Here is a 12,465-nt window from a genome sequence, read left to right as displayed (position 1 = left end):
TTCAAAAACGTAATCAGCTTACATTAAATACAATTGGATGTCACTGGAACGGTCGGGAAGTGCGGTGTCAAGTTTCAAACCTCCTATTTCATCATGTACACATTTGGGGTTTTTCCACTTGTGTTTTTCAATGTTGGTCACAGGGCTGTGGATTCATTAGAGCTGCAAATATTAACATTTTGGCATCTTGATATACAGGATTAAAATAGAACTCCTTTTGCATGCATGTTAAGAATAATCACAAATACAAGAAAAGTGTGTGTAAAGAAGGTAAACTGGCATCTATCGGGTTAAAGAGGATGCTAAAGTAGGCGTTATTGCATGAGAAGATTTCACACACGTCTCTTGCAACAGCCAAGAAACAAGACGCAGTTACTCATCAGCTACAAGGAAATGAGATTCTAAAAAGTCCTGTTACTTTTGATGGATACTCTTATTATTGTGTTTTTTGTTATCGGTGCATGTCTTCATAGGAATACAAACATCTCCCAGTTCTTCACTTCACATTACATTTCCTCTTATTTGCACCCTCTCACATAAAAAACAATAAATATACTGTTTGTGTACAAGACATAAGTGTCTAAACATTTTAGGAAAATGCTTTATTTGATCATTTAAATGAAAAAAAAACCATAACATGTGGTAATAAATGTACCCTGTTGCTCTTGTTGCACAGTTAGCTGCGGTCTTGGCTGTAGACCACGCCCACCTGCCGGCGCACTTCATCTTCCACTTCAGCCAGTAGAAGAGAGTCAGCATGTGATATCACCGGACTCTCCTTTAAACCTGCAGGGGATAAGACGTCAGTCTTAGGGTTAGGATTATGGCTAGGGTGTTAAACGTAAAGTTAAACGTAAAGTTAAACGTAAGTTTACGTTTAAACGTAAAGCTCAAGTTTAAGGGCTTGAATTTGGTAGATCTCCATTTAAGCTTGAATTTCATCTTATGGAATCTTATGGAAGCTCACAGCACGAAAGAAAGACCCAGATTGTATAAAGTGGATGATGATCCATGATCCATGATAGGGTGATGGTCGGGTTACAGTACGGTTTGCTTTAGGGTTTGGGTAATGGTTTAGGTTAGGATTGCATGGTAGAGCTACACGTGACTCTTCAGCCTCCTTGTTGTGGCTCCCTTCGCAATACTTGAATATATTTTTTAATACCTTAGTGAGGAAAAAATATACGTCTTTCTCTAAGAGTTCTGACTGATGATTGGAAGAGCAAGAAGAAGGGAGGTGAAGCCGGTGTTTGCCTCCCAACTGGCTCGTGGTGGCCCGTAACGGCATCAAAAATTTAGTTTGTCGGAAAGAAAATTTCAAAATGTATTTTATTTTTTTAAATAAATAAAATAAAATAACATTTTTGTCGTGCCACCTGCATCAAGCAATCAGCACAAAGTGTCCACCAAGTGGAACCAAATGTAGCAAACAATCCACCAATTGGAATCCACTGGAATGTCATGGCGCGAGCCAAGTTGTGCCAATGATGCTAGGAGTCCACTGGGCCGGTGCCAATTCACGCCAAAGATTGCTGCATAGTGGCTCGCCGCGGCGCCGAATTAACGGCAACATGCCGAGCGAACATAATTCGGCGCCACAGTGAGCCACTACACGCCAACCACATACATAATCTTTGGCACTAACTGGCACCAACTGGCGTACTGCATCAAAGTACTGTAAGTCCACTGACCGTTGGATTTTGAGTGCGGATTAGGTTACAGGTGATGGTTTAGGTTAGGGTTTGTTATGTTAAAGGTTTTGAATTGTGTGAGCATTCGGACGAGGGTTGTGTTTGGATAAGGGTTTGCTTTAGGGTTAACGTTAGGAAACAAAATCCACTTGTAATGTTTGTCAGCTTCAAAACACAGACGGCCAAAAGGACACTGGGTTTTTTTTTTTATCAGCAACATAAAGAAAAACAGTTCCCGTGTCAACAGCCCCGAAGCCTGTCACGATACCTTTGAGCAAACACTGTCGGACCTCCTCTGCTTCGTAGCGCATTCCTGTGCTGTTCATGAAGTTGAGGGGTAGGCTCGGTTCCGGAAGTGTGTAGTGGCTCTCCTTCCCATTCACCTCTATGGTTGTGGGGCACCACATGTGGGCGGGGATCTATGCAACAACAAATCAAATGTCACTAGAGGATATGTCATTTGGGGAGAAAGTAGGGCTGCATGGCGGTCAAGTGGTTAGCGCGTAGACCTCACAGCAAGGAGACCAGGGTTCAATTCCACCTTCGGCCATTTCTGTGTGGAGTTTGCATGTTCTCCCTGTACATGCGTGGGTTTTGACAGCAAATGAATGTCTGCAGGGCTCACAGCTTGGAGACCCGAGTTCGATTCCACCCTCGGCCATCTCTGTGTGGAGTTTGCATGTTCTCCCCGTGCATGTGTGGGTTTTCTCCGGGTACTCCGGGTACTCCGGTTTCCTCCCACATTGCAAAAACATGCTAGGTTCATTAGCGACTCAAAATTGTCTATAGGTATGAATGTGAGTGTGAATGGTGTGTTGTTTGTCTATATGTGCCCTATGATTGGCTGGCGACCAGTCCAGGGTGTACCCTGCCTGTCGCCCGAAGACAGCTGGGATAGGCTCCAGCACCCATGCGACCCTCGTGAGGAAAAGCGGTAGAAAATGAATGAATGGAAGTGATTGTGTCCCAACCTAAAGGTTGTTGGTTCAATCCTCGGTTGGACAATACATTTCAACACACTTTTCCTTTCTGGATTCACATGCAATTGCTTCATGTATGCAATTTTTTTTTGCAGAGCATGCCGGACGGTGGTGCATTCATGCGTAAACAAGAGTGATAACCGACCCTGATGTTGCCTTTAGTGCCCACGATATTGGCATCATTATGGAGCTGCAGTCCCGAGGAGCACGTGAACACGGCCATCCTGTCGTTGGAGAACTTCAGAGTGACCACCACGGTTTCATCCACTCCTAAAACACAGACAGTGAATACACCGGAAAATATCTCATAACTACATACAGGTTTGTAGTACCAGTTTCTGCACAGACCCCCACGGCCTGGATACTTTGGGGTTTCTCTCCATCATAAACCATGATGGAGAACTGCAGGCAGTACACCCCCAGGTCTAGCATGGCTCCTCCGCCAAGCTCCTTGTTCATGGATCTCTGTATATGCATCACCGGAACGCCAAACTCGGACCTCACCATCTTCACTTCGCCCAGTTTTCCTTCCGCCAGCAGTCGACGGATCTCCACTGAAGCTGGGAAGAATCTGGTCCACACGGCCTTCAACATGGCATACGGTATGTAAAACATAAGATGAAGTATGACATTTTTAGCTGCTTCTTCAAAGGTTTTTCACTTTAGAAATCTGCATTAATACTACTACAATATTGTTGCATATATTTCAAATATTATTGTTGTTACTCAGCCATTACATGGAAGTTGCACAGGTAAAGCAAATTCATGCTCGACCTCAAAGTGTCATTATTATTATTATTATTATTATTATGACGCTGAGTTATTATTATTATTAGTGATAAAATGGCCTTTTTGGAACATTTGTGGTCCAATCCAATCCACTTTATTTATATAGCACATTTTATAAACAGAGTTTCCAAAGTGCTGAACAGACTAGTAAAATAAAAAGTAAAAATAAAGTACAATAAATAAATTGTAAAATAAATAAATTATAAAAAATAAAATAAAATAGATAATAAAAATTTAATTCAATCCAAAACTAAAAGATCAATTTAGAAAGAAAATAGTTACGTAGATATTAAAATATTAAAAACAAGAAGCAAAGCAATAAAAGTATTAAAAAAATAAAACCAATTCAAATAAAAAGAAAGAACTAAAAGACACAGGACCATATGACTCAGTCCAAGTTAAAAGGTTTTAAGACGAGACTTAAAGGGGCCTTTTTTACTTGGGAGGGGAGAGAGTTCCATAGCTTGGGGCCAACCACAGAAAAGGCTCGGTCTCGACTGGTCTTAAGTCTAAGACGTCTTAAGTGTTGTAGTGAAGCTACGAGAGCCATAATCACCTCCATGAGGAAGACGTTGTTCCTCGCGGCACAGGCCAGGATCTCCTTCACCTCCGTGGCGTTCATGGCCAGAGGCTTCTCGCACAGAACGTTTTTCTTGGCATTCATGAAGAGCAAACATGCCTTCAGATGGCAGGGGTGGATCACACCAACGTACACCACATCTACAAACAGACAGTTTATCAGTCACTTTTTTAAAGATAAGCCAGCTGTCCCAGTTTAACCCAACCAGGCCTGATGCAAACACCAACCGATGTTTGGATCTCTGGCCAGCTCCTCGTAGCTGCCATATGCTTGGGGGATGCTGTGCTTTTTTGCAAACTGCTGTGCATCTTCCAGCTTTCGGGCAGCAACAGCAGCAACCTGTTAAAAAACAAATAGTTCTGTGTAAAAGCAATATTTGGTTTAAAGAAAATAACAATAAAATTAGTGAAAAACTGCAAAACAATGACTCAGAAAGATGGAAATCTGCCTCTTGGTGAATGACAGAAGCTGAAAGGGCCCTTGCAACCTTCCCTAAAATTGGGTGAATGAGACATTACCTTATATTACCTTATATTACCTTATCTCCATCGCTGCCCCATTCACTCCGTACTTGCCCCAACCTTCCCAGTTTCAAAAAACAACAAAAAACCCACCTCTTTAAATCTGTTTTTAATGTCTAACTTTTTATATACCTGACTGCTGTGCCCCGCCCCGCTTTTACTCATGTTTTAACTGTTATAAACGAATGAATGTTGTATTTTAACATATCTTTTATTCCATTTTTCTGTAGTGTCTGAGTATTTTGAAAAGCGCTATACAAATAAAATGTATTATTACTATTATTATTATTATTACATTACCTTACATTACATTACCTTAACACTGCACTGAGTCAGCCATGTCACAGCCGACATAACATAGTAAAAAAAAAAAGTTATTGGCTTCTTGCTTTGTTTTTTCTTCCCCACTCAGTTTGAAACACTTTCTTAAGTAAATAAACTGAAGGCTAGTCATTAGCTCCATACAAATAAAATGTATTATTATTATTACTACATTACCTTACATTACATTACCTTAACACTGCATGGAGTCAGCAAAGTGTTATGAACAAATAATAATATGAGTGTAAAGGTGACTATAGGGGTGTTATTTCATGTCTACAGGTATCTAATAATGTAAAAAACTAAACTAAACAAGAAGCATGTTTTGAAAGTTATAAACAGGTTATCTATGCTCTATGTGCAAAAATATTTCATCTAGTGAATATATATTTCAAAATCGGTTCTGAAACCAACTAACCGTGATAAAAGAGGCTCAAGTGTATATTGTTTGTAACATTTTGTGAAACCATTGTGACAAAATGACAAATTAGTAGGTACAATACAATACAAAACAAATGTAAAGTCATCTTAAACTTCAACAGCACAATCATTTTCCCAATGTTCACATTTTAAAATCTCAAGTACCACCAGTGGTACCAGTGCCCCTGTTTGATAACCAGTGGTTTCCATTACACGGTTGACAAGGTTTTGGAGCCATTTTGTGATCAGTAATGTAAAAATGGTGGCAACTTGTTTTCATTGACCTGACATTACTTTTGGTGAGTAAATGAGATGTTGGAACAGCAAATGCTAAATAAACACACTTTGGACTTTAGTTTAACATCATTGTATTATGCAATACTTGAACCTCGTGATTCTAAAGTAAAGTTAAAACGATATCTAGTGTCTTATTATAGGTGTGTGCATACTGTATATAGGTACATATATAGGTAGGTGTACTTGTTGACTCTACTGTGACGTACTACGAGTTAGCCTGGGGCTACCGAGTGGGAATTCCAGTCTACCTGGCTCCTACTTTTTTTTTTTGTACTTCAGTATTTGTGTATGAGCGTTCTGTGGTGCAAATACCTGGTGGTCTTCAGGAGGAAGACTTTTTAAGGCCACGGTAAAGTCGTGACTGATTTTCCCAGCGCTGCAGATTCCCCACCTGGTTGCCATCTTTGAAATCCAGTTGTAGTAGCAGCTTGAAGCCGCGAGATGGCGACAGTGTCATTTCTAAGTGTAGTGTAGAAATACAACTAAAATCACGAAAGTCACCAAAGAAATGCAATTATTATATCTTATTGTATAAATAAATACAGACATTTTAAAGTGAATAGTTTTTAGTACTATTTCGTAAAATAATGCAAAATTTAAAATTATTTCCTGATTTTGTAAAAACTGTAACGTGAATATTATGCTTAATTTATTCAGTAAATGCATCCTGTTAAACAAAAAACAAATACATACAGTACATACAGTATGTTTAAAATAAATAAATATATTTATTTATATGTATATTTATATATATATATATATATTCTTATTATTATTATTAAAATATTAGAAATATTAAAAAATATATAGTATATATATGAGCATTTATACATATATATATATATATATATATATAATCATATATATATATATATATATATATATGCCGTATGCTTTATAAATTAATGAGGAAAAAAAAATCTGAATTTTATGAGAATAATATTGTAGTATGATGAGGAAAAATAACGTAATTTTAGTAGGGTAAATGTGTCTGCTTTCGTGGAGCGCGGTCATTTTCTGATTATTTATAGATAAATACCCACTGGTAAAATTGTAGCTACTGGTATATTCATTAAATACATTCAATAAAGAAGGGTCAGCATTAATCAGCATTTATTTTTAGTATATATATATATATTCAGAAAGGGGAAAAGTGAACCACAATTGGTTGTGCTTGTGTACCTGTAGTAGAATGATCAGGTTTTACCTGTAATGTGACAGCCAAGATCCCCCCTGCCATGACTATAATTACTTTAATTACTACACATTACTATAATGTTTCTGATTGTATCTTTAATGGTAGTGCCAGGCAGCTCCCTCAACTGTGTGTATATGTGTGTGTGTGTGTATGGTTGTGTTGACAGTATGAGTGATGTGCTTATTGAGGAAGATGCAAAGGTGTCCTCTGAGCTGCTTCCTCCTCCATTGTTCCATCTTAGCGGGTTCACATCAGGTGAGAAGCCTGGGAGCGACGTCATTGGCTGTCCTGGCTGAAGACGACTCCCACCTGCTTCCTGATTTCATCCATGATCTCTGTCAGTAAGATGGAGTCTGCCAGAGGCATCCGTGGGCTCTCCTTGAGACCTGTGTGATGAAGAGGAGGCGTATTATCCTCTTCATCCACTGTAAAACCGGAATGTCGGAATGTTTTAAAGTAGTAAAAACAGCTTTTACAGCAATGTGACCTTGGAGAGTGATGCTTTTTACAAGAACCGTATCAGAAATTGTAATAATTTTATTATAATTTTACAATATATTATTATAATATATATAATATAATATATTAAAATATATAAAAAATTGTAATAATAATGCTCACTTTTGATTGACACTGTCAGGCAGAATTTATATAGCTTTTTGTCAGCCATTAAAATAGACCATGAACGCATCAACATGAGATACTGTAATGTCTACCAGCCAATCGGTAAAAAAGTAATAACACTGGGATTTTTATACCACTATAATGAAATATAATTATAATAAAAAAATTAAAAAATTTAAATGTTTTTATTTTAGCCAATAATTGTCATGGTTTACATTTTTTACAATAATAACAATCCAAATAATTTATATTACACAGTGACAAAATGTGTTAAAACAATCACTCTCAGTAGTTGTTTACATTTCTATAATTGTCAAATAAAATATTTTATATGTATTTTAAAAAGCCCTTTTTATTGAGTTCTGGACTCCTATAGAGCAGCTACACACAATAATCCGCCAAAAAGCTTTCTAGATCTTCCAGACTCTGTGCCTCTTCCTGCAGTGTATCTTTGGTTTTCCTATCTCCCGCCCAAACTGTCTGTGTAAATTACTCCACCACCGCTGTGATTGGTCACACTCCCAAGCGTTCACAAGGACTTCCGGACAGCTGCCGAACCAAACTTTCTAATTTTTCTGGTACAAGAGTTGATAGTAAACAGTGATGTATTTTTTTTTTAAATGTCCACTTTTAACGTACAGCCATGAAGAGTGGTAACAATCAATTATATAATAATCATTATTATATTATTAATTAACCTATTATTATTACTATCATCATTATTATTATTCTGATAATTACGACTACTAATAGTAGTAGTAGTAGGCTCATATTAGCTTGCTTTTTGGCTTGCTTATTAGCCTGCTTTTGCCCAATAATATGAAATCTGTCAGAGATTTTTTTTTGGTAAAAAAAAAAAAAATCAATAATTTTTTTTTTATTCGATTAAAAATATCTAATTATTTAGGGGGGCTTAAGAACATTTTAGGGGGTCTTAAGACACTGGTTAGAACCACTGATTGTGGTGGGAAAAGGCAATCTCGGTGAGATTGTCATTTGCAACATTTTCAAACACAGAGCTAATATTTGCTAATATTTTGGTGGCTGTGTTTTGCTACACGAGGCAGTCAACCCATATGAAAAAGCTCTCAGTATGATGCATTATATTTCTACACCACTGCACACCGCAATACAAAACTATATTCACTCTGACAAGTGCTGCTAATGACGTGTCCATTGGCCTTATAAAGATGTGTTGTTGTTACCTTTAAGCAGACATTGCCTCACTTCCTCAGCCTCGTAGCGAAGTCCAGTACTGTTGGTGAAGTTCAGGGGGAGGGCAGGTTCTGGTAGAGGATAATCGCTCACTTTTCCGTTAACCACCAGCCTGGTGGGACAATGCATGGGCCCGCACACCTATAACACCAGACGTAGTGATGCAATCAAAGTGATGCAATGATTTCAGGCTACTGGAGGAAATTCAGAGCACTTTAACAAACATTTATGGGGATTGCTGTTATACATTGTTTCACTTACTTGAATGGATCCCTTGGTGCCGCTAATGACGGCGTCGTTGGGAAGACGGACAGCGATGGAGAATGTGCACACAGCCATCCTCTTCTGGGAAAACTTCATCACCACAACCATTGACTCGTCCACTCCTTGCGATGAACATTTCAAAAAGACACAAGTTCTTTAAAAATCTTCACTCATCACCTAGTGATGAGTGGACAAATTGAAAAAAAAATTGAAATCTTACAATAATCTTACATTTTGGGAATCCAAGGAAATACAGTTGGAAGATTCTGGAAGATCTAGAAAGCTTTTTTGCGTCGGTTATTGTGTGGAGCTGCTCTATAGGAGTCTACAATTCATTACAAAGGGAAATGAGAATAATAGGTCCCCTTTAAGATAATGATGGGATCAGTGGGCCAGTTTTGGTCAAGAGGGGTCAATGTGTCGGCTTTCGTGTAGCGCGGTCATTTTCGGATTTATTATTTATTATTTATTATTTATTATTTATTATTTATTATTTATTATTTATTATTTATTATTTATTATTTATTATTTATTATTTATTATTTATTAATACCCACTGGTAAAATTTTAGCTACTGGTATATTCATTCAATACATTCAATAAAGAAGGTTCAGCATTTATTTTACAATAATAAAGTCATAATATTAAGAGAAAAAAGTTATAAATTAATGAGAAAAAAATCAAAATTTTATGAGAATAATATTGTAATATTATGAGGAAAAATAACGTCATTTTAGTAGCATCAAGTTGAAATAGAAAAAAAGGTAATATAAGAAACAAAAAACAAAGTTGGAATTTTAGATTACATTAAAATTAGGTTGGGAGAAAAAGTTATAATTTTATGTGATTAAGGTCAAAATATGGGAATGAAATCATAATATTACAAGAATATCATTATGAGGAAAAAACAAAATAAAGTTTTTGAAAAATTAGTTTACATTTAATATCTTGGCATATCTACATGTGTTACTCTACATTTCTTTGTCAGTAAGTGGTCCTCGTTGGAAAAACTGTGGACACCCCCGTTTAGAAGATCATTAGGAGATGATTTCATGTTGGAATATGTGAAGATAAGAAAACGGCAGCTCTAATGTTGAAGGTTATCTGGCTGTGGGACAGGCAGGTCCACATTCCCTGTCAGTCTCGTCGTATTACAGCGCTGCTCCCGCGGGAGGGATTTGGATTAGTCTGACATTTTAAAAGATAACTTTGGGCTTTTCCACGTGAAGAATTCCTCCCTGATGTGTTGGAATATATATATTTTTTTTTGAATGAGGGGGGGAGCAATTCATGTTGAAAGTTTGCTCAGCAGCATCAGAGGATAAGCAGCTTGTAATCACAGATCCATGGAGGGTGGTTAATGATACTAATCCCAAAAAGCTGACTCATACCCGAGTCAAGCAGCACCCCCGTGGCTTGGATAGACTCCGGCCTCTCCCCGTCGAAGACCATCAGGACAAACTGCAGGCAGTACATGCCGATGTCCAGCAAGGCCCCGCCCCCGAGGTCCTTCTCCACCGAACGCGGGATGCTGAGTTGAGGCGAGCCGAAGTAGGCCTTGACCAGCTTCACGTCCCCCACGGAACCCTCAGCCAGCTCCCGGCGCACTTCAGTGTAGGCCGGGAAGCACCGGGACCAGACGGCCTGGGAGGGAGAGCACGGTTTTATCTATTATGCAATTACGCCAAAACGAGGGCCCACATCCTCAATTATTGCACAACGCAACCGCAACAGAACCAATGTTGTAAAAATAGCTGTGCAAGTGGACGTTACGTACCTCCATCAAAAATACCTTGTTCTTCCTAGCGGCACCCACGAGGTCTTTCACCTGCCTGGAGTTCATGGCGAAGGGTTTCTCACAAAGAACATTCTTGCCAGCATTGAGGAAGAGGAGGCCCACTCGCCAGTGTTCTGTGTGCAACACTCCCAGGTAGACAATGTCTGAGGATGACATGCAGTGCTGAAGCGTATGAACGTGCATTGTGTTCTGGGTCCTTATGGTGTATTGGATCAATGTATAGGTCCTCTGTTGTATGTGTGTTATTGTATTTATTACTGCGACCAGTAGATGGTGTTGTATACTTGAGAGTTGAAGACGTGTCCAGACATGTCCATAACATGTTCTCTCAGCATGTGTGATTAGCTAAGACCGAACCCGGCTATTGTATTCTGCTTTCTGATTGGCTGTGGACCATTGTGGACCGATCTACTTTGTGCACCACTGCCATGTTGTTCATTATGGAGTATTCTAAATTAATCTTCGGTTCATGGAGGACTTGGAGGAGCAGTAAAACATTACAACAGGAGAAACATGTTTAACAAGGATACAAAAATGCTACTGCCGAACGACACCAGGATGAGGCAAGTTAGAAGAGTGACATTGATCATTAAAATCCAAACAAAATTTTTACTTTGAGAGTGTTTGAACCACAGAGAAATGTGAGCAAATGTATAAAGGGTTTTTAGAGCCTTTAAACATAAATAATAATTGCAAACAAATACGGGGAACCTACCTTTTGGGAACCTATCTGTCAAAATAAACAAAAAAACAGTGTAAAATTAAATATATATATTTTTTATTAAATACATTTATTTTATATTTTTATATTAATTATATATATACTTTTTAAAATTATTTTAGAATATTAAATAAATATAAATTTCCCTCTGCGCTATTTATATATTTTTTAATTTAGTAAAAAGGCGTAAAAAATGTAAAGACACTGCTTTGTGTGTGTATTAGTTATTGTTTTATTGTTTGTATATTTATTTACATATTTTATTATATATTTATTATGTATAAATATATATTTTTATATATATTTTTGCTATTTTGGGAACCTATCTGCCACAATAAACAAGAAAACAGTGTAAAATTATATATATATATATATATATATATATATATATATATATATATATATATATATATATTTATTTATTTATTTATTTATTAAATACATTTATTTTATATTTTTATATTAATTATATACATTAATTTTTTATTATTTTAGAATATTAAATAAATATAAATTTCCCTCTGCTCTTGTTATATATTTTTTAATTTAGTAAAAAGGCGTACAAAAATGTAAAGACACTGCTTTGTGTGTTTATTAGTTATTGTTTTATTGTTTGTATATTTATTTACATATTTTATTATATATTTATTATTTATAAATATATTTTTTTACATTTGTTATATATATTATATATTTTATTGTTTGTATATTTATTGTTTGCATCATACAGACCGGCCAATGACTGAATGAACATTGACTGCAAAGCTTTTTTGCGACGTACCAATGTTTGGGTCCTTAGCCAGCTCTTCATAGCTGCTGTACACTTTGAGTACACCGTGCTGCTTGGCGAACTCTTGTGCCCGCTCTAAACTCCTTGACGCAATCGCCTGTATCTGCACAAACAAAAAGTCGTCCATTTCATTCGCGGCGAGCGAAGATGAGACCAGTATACGTACCTGGTGATGCTCAGCAGGAAGAGTATTTAGTGCCACGCTGAAGTCATGACTGATCTTCCCGGCGCCGCATAGTCCCCATCGGATGGCCAT

The 12,465-nt window shown here is 37.2% G+C and overlaps 2 protein-coding genes across 3 annotated transcripts; both read right to left on the bottom strand.

Annotated features, from left to right (window-relative positions):
* Positions 1-25: 25 nt before the first annotated feature.
* On the bottom strand, positions 26-6,015 carry LOC131139873 (trans-1,2-dihydrobenzene-1,2-diol dehydrogenase-like). 2 transcript variants are annotated; one of them, XM_058089812.1, is made up of 8 exons: positions 5,912-6,015; positions 4,268-4,379; positions 4,017-4,180; positions 3,004-3,256; positions 2,817-2,941; positions 1,960-2,110; positions 710-786; positions 26-162 (listed from the first exon to the last, which is right to left on the bottom strand). In XM_058089812.1, exons 1-8 carry the CDS (start codon positions 5,999-6,001, stop codon positions 157-159), a joined length of 978 nt encoding a protein of 325 aa, XP_057945795.1. In that variant the 5' UTR covers positions 6,002-6,015; the 3' UTR covers positions 26-156. The 2 variants fall into 2 exon arrangements, with proteins under 2 accessions (XP_057945795.1, XP_057945794.1); XM_058089811.1 differs by lacking the exon at positions 26-162 and having other exon boundaries at positions 175-786.
* Positions 6,016-7,073: 1,058 nt separating this feature from the next.
* LOC131139875 (trans-1,2-dihydrobenzene-1,2-diol dehydrogenase-like) lies at positions 7,074-12,465 on the bottom strand. Its single transcript, XM_058089814.1, has 7 exons — positions 12,376-12,465; positions 12,201-12,312; positions 10,678-10,841; positions 10,292-10,544; positions 8,898-9,022; positions 8,627-8,777; positions 7,074-7,183 (listed from the first exon to the last, which is right to left on the bottom strand). The coding sequence occupies exons 1-7, from the start codon at positions 12,463-12,465 to the stop codon at positions 7,074-7,076; spliced, it is 1,005 nt and encodes a 334-aa protein (XP_057945797.1).

Source organism: Doryrhamphus excisus, chromosome 12 (genome assembly GCF_030265055.1).
Source record: "Doryrhamphus excisus isolate RoL2022-K1 chromosome 12, RoL_Dexc_1.0, whole genome shotgun sequence".
Lineage (NCBI taxonomy): Eukaryota > Metazoa > Chordata > Actinopteri > Syngnathiformes > Syngnathidae > Doryrhamphus > Doryrhamphus excisus.
The sequence above is the reverse complement of the archived record's forward strand: the minus strand, read 5'-3'. Positions and strand labels throughout refer to the sequence as shown.